The sequence below is a fragment of the Buteo buteo genome, chromosome 11 (genome assembly GCF_964188355.1).
Source record: "Buteo buteo chromosome 11, bButBut1.hap1.1, whole genome shotgun sequence".
Classification (NCBI taxonomy): domain Eukaryota; kingdom Metazoa; phylum Chordata; class Aves; order Accipitriformes; family Accipitridae; genus Buteo; species Buteo buteo.
The window spans coordinates 30,241,183-30,249,475 of NC_134181.1; the positions used below are offsets into that span (position 1 = coordinate 30,241,183).

Below are 8,293 nucleotides of genomic sequence, written 5' to 3' on the forward strand. Positions count from 1 at the left end.
TCTTGGGGATGAAGCAATGTTTGCAAACCACTGCGAGAGCCGCAGACGAAGGCAGCTCTCCCTGTCGGCACGATTAATAAAGAATAAATGTCCTCTGCAGCCAGGCTAAGCAATAACACACCGGCTCCGGCGCCGAGGAGCGGCTGTGCTTACACCGCACATTACAAGACCCGCTGCCAGCGCCAGGTAATACTTTATTATGTTATCCCGGCGGAAGAAAACAAAGGATGCCCGAGGTCCTGACTTCGGTGTAAAACTGCAGAAGCGTTACCAAAGGCAACGGCAGCATGCTCAGAGCAGCTGACGCACGGCACAGCTCCCACCAGAGGAATATTTACACGGGGTTCAAATTGGTTATTTACTTTTTTAGAAATCTGCGTTGCAGAAGAACTAGCTAGCATGCACATGCCAAGCAATTAATATTAAAATGGCCAGGCGTTAGCAGCGAGTCGCTTAAACTGCGGCTAAATCAATACTCTGGGGTCCTGTTGCAGCTTTGGGGAAATCATTAAGTGCTACACCAAAGTAGTCAAAAAAATAATTATACAGCAAGGCCGTTTGGAAAAAAAAAAAGGCACTGAAACCATTTTGGAAGGAGGCGTCGGCATGTTCAGCTGCGTGAAATCGGGAAGCTCAACTTAAAAGAAAACACACCAATTGCGGGGAATACTGCAAAGCAGCTCTTCAGCAGACATGGCCAAAATAAGTCATATTAAACATACAGATGAAGTTGAAGGACCCCATCACTGCATTCTGACAGGGTTCCTGCCTGCAAGCCCGGGGTGAGCAGTTATTGCCCCCCTTCATCCAGGGCTCCCCCTCTGCCCCAAACCCAAGCTGGGATCTGCCAGCGCTGGCCGGGGCAGATGCTCCTGTGCCCCTGCTCATTAACAGGCACTGCGGTAAATAACGAGCACTTCAGCTTTCCAGGCTATCTAAGCCTTTTGGTTAGATTTTGCTGATGACCCCCTGTGGCTGGCGGCTTGCTGGCTGCGAGAGCTTGTTCTTCATTGCACTGATACAGCCTGGACCGCCTTGCAGAGATGCCCCCAGAGATCCTCCGCACGGGCAACTGAAACGGCACGCGCAACCCTTCTGAGGGCCTTTTGCTGGGGGAAACGATGGCCAAGAGCAAAGGCACAACTGCCAGGATGCTGCCAGGCCCCTTCCGGGGTGATTCACCCCGAAATCCTGGTTTGCAAGAATACTCCACCCCTTCTCCATGCCTTGCACCCCAAAACCAGGGAAACTGAGGCACAAAGCCGCAGCCCAAAGCAGCAAACCAGTGCTGGGACAGAGCCCGACCCGGCATCGTAGCTGTTTCACTCCATCCTGAACGGCAGAGATTTCTCACCCTGCAACGGGGAAGGGGACACAATCCCGTTATTTTACAGTGGGCTAGGAACAGGAATCCTGAATTTTAACCCTCCTGCAGAAAAATCCAACGCCTCATGCTCAGCCCCATTCTCCCCACTGAGCCTGGAGATGAGGAGGTGAGGCACCCACAGACCCCACTCCCCACAACCCCCCTACCCCATCGCCAAAGCCAAGCCAGGAGAGGGGGATCTTAGCAAGACAGCTGTCTTGAGCAAGCCAGACCCGGCAAGGGGCCGAATCCTGCTTCCCAGGTTTTGCTGTCTCGGCAAGACACACCAAAGGCTGCAGGAAAGCACGCACCACAAAAAAAAGGTGATTAAAGGCAACTCAGTCATACATCCTAATGCAACACGCACGAGAAAGTGTTACGAAAGGGGAAAACTTTTTAATAAAGTCTGCAAGTATATATTCCTCCTTTATCAACCTCAAGATTTATTGACCCAAGAAGCCATATTGACTGAATAAATCTTGATAATGACCCCAGCAGAAGTCAATACCTGCTTATTATCTCCCAAGTTGGGGAATTACATCTTTCGGTAATAGGAGCAGGATGGTACAAAATGTTCTGAGAAACTTCACCCAGGCTTTTTGGGGGGAATGGATGCCTCTAATGTGCCTTTTCCAATTCGAGAGGGAATCTGCTACACCATTAATACAGTGAGCGAGCTCCTATGTGGTTTCTATCTCCAGGTCTGGCAAGGGGTGAGCACACACCGTCGCTTTTGAACCCTAAATTAATTTCATTTCAAGGCAGGCCATTGAGGAGCAGGATGCTGCAGCTCGCCATCGCCCTCCCTCTCTGCAAACAATGGCCCCGCATTTTCAATTTGCCATGTTGTGTTGGCAGCTCCCGGGACAATTCCTTGAAATTCAAGACGTGGGAATTCCCGCAGCTGGGGATGTATAGCACTGTGATTACACCAGCACCCAAGGGAGGAGGGGAGAAGCATCCCCGCCATCCCACAGGACACGCAGCCACCCCTGGGAACCCAAATACACTGCTTTTCTCCAACCAGCAAAAATAGGAGCAATAAAGGGGGGAGCAGACGGGCTGCTCCAGCCCCTAAATCCATAGGCAAGCAAAGCCTTCTGCATTTAAAGATGGTGCTTCTTTTGCCAACAGTTAACTTTCCATTCAGCAGAGAAAACAGTAGCTATGGGACTGGCGCGTACAACAATTATGCCTGCATTTTTATTTGAAGTCTCTGCAGACAGCAAGAAAAATTAACTGAAGGGAGCAGTTCCTGTGCCAACATATGGAGGGAGATGAATAGCGAGTTCTGCATGCTCTGCTGAGGTTATCTAGTTAAGCAAGTACCTCCTAAAGGACTCGCAGGCTGGGAGTGTACTGTTTGCTTAATCTGGTCATAAATAATAATTCGGATCACCAAACGTTTTAACATTCAGCTCCACCTGCAGCACAAAAGCCCTACTGAGCCCTGCCAAACTCAGGGCTGCAAGGCAGCGGGAGATGACGACGCAGCGTAGGGACCCCAAGGAAACGGCTCCCCTCTCGCCATCAAGCCATGCCGGGCATCGATGCAAGAGGCTCCTCCACCGCCCGGTCTGGCCTGATTTGGGGGCAGCAGACAGTTGCCTCCACCCCATGAACGCCCCTCCGTGCTCTCCCCCATTTGGTGGGCACAGCAACCCCAAGCGCTCTCCTCCCTGTCTCCATGCCCATCTCCAAGCTGGATAACCTGCCAGGACATGGCAGGGCTGATACCCTTCCCTCTGGTCCCATAAAAATCAAATTATATTTCCATCCTTGTCCCCTATTCGCCTCTTGGTCACAATTCCTTTTTTTTTTTTCTCCCCCTCCCTCCAAGGCCATAGAGACAATCCACTAAACTGGATCAGGAGGCCAGCGCGTACATCTCTAATGGGCTGCAGCACGCACACAATTAATTAATGGATTTATTAATTAGGGAAGAAGTCACTCTTCGGTCTAGAATTGGGGTCACCAGTTTCTAAAGTGAGAGCTGCGGAGCTAAAGATAAACTCTCATTTTCTGCAGCTCTTTTCTTGTCTGGCAGCGTCTCAATTATTCAGCCACAGGAAAAAAAAAACACATTTCACTTCAAGAACTTCATGGTCTGACTTTCTGCCGATGCACAACACAGACCCAACAGCAGGTGGGACCAGGAACATGGCCCATCTCATTCTCCCCTTCACATAGAAATTAGAAATGTTAGAAATAGCAAGTATTTCCTTCTAATGAAGGATTTGGGGGGACCAGTGGGATGTGGGATGGATGCTGCACCTTAGCCTGTCCCAAGGAGGGAGCTGCAGTGGAGGTGTGGAAGAAGGGGACACCACAAAGTGGTCAATGATGGTGACATCCAGAGGCACATGAGTCCCCCAGCCACCGACATTTTAATTGGCCATGCTGGAGCATCAGCTACGCTTTGGTGGTCAGTTCAGCTGAACCTCCTTGGTGGCACATGGAAGGGACAATCATTTCTAGCAACCATAGCCCTAGAAAGGAAACAGGGCTCCTGGGTGAAGGAAAGAAACATCACTAATGTCCCTGCCAAGAGACAGGCTACAGAGCACAGCTGCAATAGGAGACAGCGGAGAATCCACATGAAGAGCACCATCACAAACACCCTGGTCATTGGGAACCTCTCGAGAGGAGCACACAACTATCAGACAACAGATAACCCAAACACGAGACAGACATCTGCAGGGAACCAGGTTTCATTAGTGCCACTGCTCCTAAATTCGTATTAACTGTTAAAACAGGACAATTCTGCAGCCCACGCTCCCACACACAGGGAGCGGCTGGAGCCACTGGAAAGCACAAACCATGTTCACAACCCCACGATGCTCCTTAGCCAGCCCCGAGCACGGGCCGTACTTACATAAACCCTGAGATTTCAGCTTGGAAAGATGAAATCCCCCAGAGATGGGGACACCCAGAGCCCCCTTGGGCTCCCCCTTCTTTCCGCTGGGCCCGGCGACCACAGGCACCATCCCACCCTCCACCTCCGCAAAGCAGGACTGGGAACGGACAGCGTTGGGTGCTGGAGATGCTGGAGGAAACTGGAAGGTCCCAACGGTCTCTCCACAAGAGCCCTAAAAACCACACAGGACCCAGGGAATTTGCAGAGGTGAAGTTCCCCCCCGTTCACAGCCCCAAAAACGCCTTGGCCTCCCCCCGAGGTTATCCTGCCCACGGGCTGCTCCACAAGAGTGCAGTTAAGTTTATTAGTCCAAGCTCCAGGAATTAAGCTTCAGCCAAGAGGACTGATAGCTTATTTACTGCTGTCGTCTACATAAAGAAGAATTTTGACACATTGTTAAATGATAGCACATTTAGATAAGTCAAGCTGTCATATCATTTAATGGATGTCTAAACTCCCTCTGTAGCTGATATGTAAAATTTATGCACTTCAGAATATCATAAGGTTATAATATTTTAATCACATCCACAGGTTTTTTTTTTTTTCCCTCCCCTAAACTTTGAACAGAAAAAAACATTCCATCAACCACACCGTGCTCCGAGGCTCCCGGCACACCGCCATCCGGCAGAGCTGCCACCGAAGTTTCTGCCCAACTCTGCTCCGGCATGCGGAGAGCATTTGCATTACGGGAAATAAAACGAAGAGCATTTTATTTGACGAACCAAACACTGGAGCTGTATAGCCAGAGCTCATCTGCATAATGATATGTGAAGACATTTATAAAATATGGCTATAATAGGTCTCTCTCCCCTCACTTGCGGTTGTATTTATTATCCCAAATCAGCAGCTCACAACTCTTCCCATTTTTTGCCGTTTTAACATGGAACGGGTAGGACTAAAACAGCATCCGGCACGCGGAGCGTGTAATCCATACAATGCTAACCGGAACATAATAAACCACGAGCAAATTAAAACACAAAAAACCCATAAAGGTATGAATCCCACTATGACTATTATACACAAGAAAGCTGTAAAAAAATACTGCATTAGTAATGTACACAATAAAACAATCTCATAACCCAGTGAAATATGTCTGGTATTATCTTTGATAGAATTTTATCTCTTCTCATTTCCAAGACTATTTGCCGTAAAAAGGCCCAACGCCGTTTCGATCAAAGTGCTGCCGAGTAGCACATTATCTACATGTTTTACATATGCCCACCATTCATCAGGGTTGCTCAAACTCTGCCATTCCTGGCCAGCTCCAGGCCAGCAGACCTGCTCAGACACATGCATTAAAAAGGAAGAAAAAAAATACCAAAAAAGCTCTTGGAAGAATAATAAATGGATTGTTCCCCCCCTCCTTTTTTTTTTTTTTTTTTTTTTTTTTTTTTTAAATAGAGGGCATTAGGCCAAGCTGGCACAAGGTCACCTTTCCCACCGTGATCCCAGCGAGGCGGCAGAACTGCTGCCTGGACAGAAGTCAATCCCTACTGCTCCCTCTCCAGCTCTGCACCCAGTCACAGCCACCCGGACACGCAGAACGGCGAGGAAGAAGAGCTGCCCACCTCCCAGCCCACCTCTCCCTCTGGCAAAGTCCCCGTCCCCTTCCCCCCCCCCGCAACAAACCCACGGAAAAGTAGCTGCCAATATTTGCCTTTATTTAAAGGTCTGCGCGCACCCAGGAAAAGTCATTAGCGTGATGTAGCGAGGAATGCTTTTGTATCCGAAGCGCTTAGACCCGTAATCCCTTTCCGACCACGATGCCATAAATGAGCAGTCATGGCAAGCCGACCGGCCGCGGTACCTGCATTACTTTTAGGGTAGCGCATCACAGATGTAGCACGTAATCTGCTTAAAAGCCAAAATGTATTAAATGCTGGAACTGTTGATACAGTACTGAAGCACCATAAATCGCATTTCAATTTGTTTACTCCCCTATGAAGCATGCTGCATTTTAAACTCCCTAATATCCTACAGGGATAAACCCATTTAATATCCATGTAAATGAGCGTTTCGGCTTTTGTAGTAGATCCAGGTTGGGTTTCATCCCATTATGTTGGAAGAGCTATTGTGTTAATTATCCGCCTGCCTGCTACATAGGTGCCTATTTAAGGTCACCAACTGTCAGCATCCCCCGACAAACCTCCCCTCGTACCCGGTAACAAAGGACTTACCGTTAATTTCACAGACCGCGGGCACCACGGCGGGATACGGCAGCCGTGACCTGCCCAGAGCCACAAAGGATCTCTCTCCCGCCGCATCCATCACAAAGTCCCAAGCGCCGGCAGCCCGCCCTCACCGGAGCCCGCTCGCAGGACCCGCCGGCAGCCGGTTGACGCCGATCGCCTTCCCTGACATTCAGGGCTGACCGAGCCCCGGCCTCGGCCCCGCAAACCCCCGGCCCTGAGTAACAATGGGAGCCCGGCGGGGCTCCGGGCAGCCCCGCTCCGCCATCCCCCCGGGGCTAACGCGCAGCCATCAGCTCAATACCGAGGCTCTGCCCTCCCCGGCGCCCGGCTCCAAACATCAGCCGGGAACGCAATTACCGAGCCGCCCCCGCTCCCGGGGGAGGGGACACGGGGACACCGGGGACGCTCGGCAGCCCGCGGGCACCTGCGGCTCCGCTCCGCGGGCGGGGACCGCAAGAAACTTGGCGGAGCGGCGCGGGGGGCCGCGCTCCCCGCAACTTCATCCCGCGCAACTTCCCTCCCTCCCTCCTTCCCTCCTCTTCCCCCCTCCCCTCCCCTCCCGCCGGGGCGGAGCGGCGGCCGCCACCCCCCCCCCCTTCCCGGCCCCGCTGTCACCTCGGGGGCGGCGGGGCGGGGGCCGGGGCGGCGCGGCTCCATTGCCGCTAGCGCTGCTCCATGCTCCCGGGCGGCGCCGAACAAAGAGCGGCGGCGGCGGGGATCAATTTCTGATACCTATCGATGGGGAAGGGCGGGCGGAGGGAGGGAGGGCGGGAGGGAGCGGGGGGGAGGGGGGGGAGAGGGAGGGATGGGGGCGGCCGCCCGGATCCCCCCCCCACACACACACACACACCCCCCCGCCAGCCCCGCCGCCGCCACCAACCTGGAGCCGGCGGACATCAAACCGCGTCCGGTATCGAAACATCGATCCCACGTCGGCGGCCATCTTGGGGGAGACCGGAGGCGCGGAGGGGCGCGGAGAGGCGCGGAGGGGAACGGAGGAGACCGCCCGCCTCCACCGCCGGGGGCGGCCCCGCCGCCGCCGCCGTCGACTCGCCCCGCCCGCGCTCCGCGGGGAGGGAAAGGGGCGGCCTCCCCCCCTTCCCAACACCAACACCCCCCAGCGGGTGGTGGGACCCCCCCGCGGCTCCTGCGGAGCAGCCCCTCACAGGCCTCCGCCGGGGAAGGGGCGCAGAGCCTGGGTACAATTGATTTTTTAAAATTTTTTTTTTACGACAAATCGGTGTTTTAAGAACACCCAGCCGTCGCGGGAAGGTGGCAAATGGCCATCCGGAAGCTGCTGGTTAAAGTTTTTTAGGTTTGTTTGGTTTGGTTTGGGGTTTTTTTTCCCCCCTAACCTGGCACATCCAACACCTTTGACCCTGGGGGCAATTGCCACAGAAAACATGGTCACAGCACACCACTGCCAGAAAAATCCCCAGATTCAGACTGGTTTAGGATGTATTTTTCAATGACTCCATGCAGTTGGGCTCTGAAGAATTCAAACAACCTGAACAGAAGAACAGGGCACAGCCAGCAGCTCTTGGGCAGTAACAAAACCTCTCCAAGAAATACCCCCTTTGCTTTCCTACCAAAAAATAAAGATCTTTGCAGTTCCTGCCCCGAGTTGCCCCCATACCCAGTCGTACCAACCACACCAACATCCCAAGGGCTTTGAGCATTAATTTCCTTTCCCCAGGGGAGAGCAGTAACATCCCAGCAGAGCCGTGCCGTGTTTGTACTGGAGGGACCCCAGCGCTTTTGAGCAGAGAAGGGCTGGGCTGCCCTTTCGGGTACATTTTGCAGGCAGGTATTTGCAGA

The 8,293-nt window shown here is 52.8% G+C and overlaps 1 protein-coding gene across 1 annotated transcript in view; it reads right to left on the minus strand.

The window, feature by feature from the left end:
- CUX2 (cut like homeobox 2) overlaps positions 1-7,782 on the minus strand; it is a 68,155-nt gene extending 60,373 nt beyond the window's left edge. The window contains exon 1 of the mRNA XM_075041255.1: positions 7,356-7,782. Coding sequence (XP_074897356.1) covers positions 7,356-7,418 — 63 coding nt within the window. The 5' untranslated portion in view covers positions 7,419-7,782. The remainder of the gene's footprint in view (positions 1-7,355) is intronic.
- Positions 7,783-8,293: the final 511 nt, after the last annotated feature.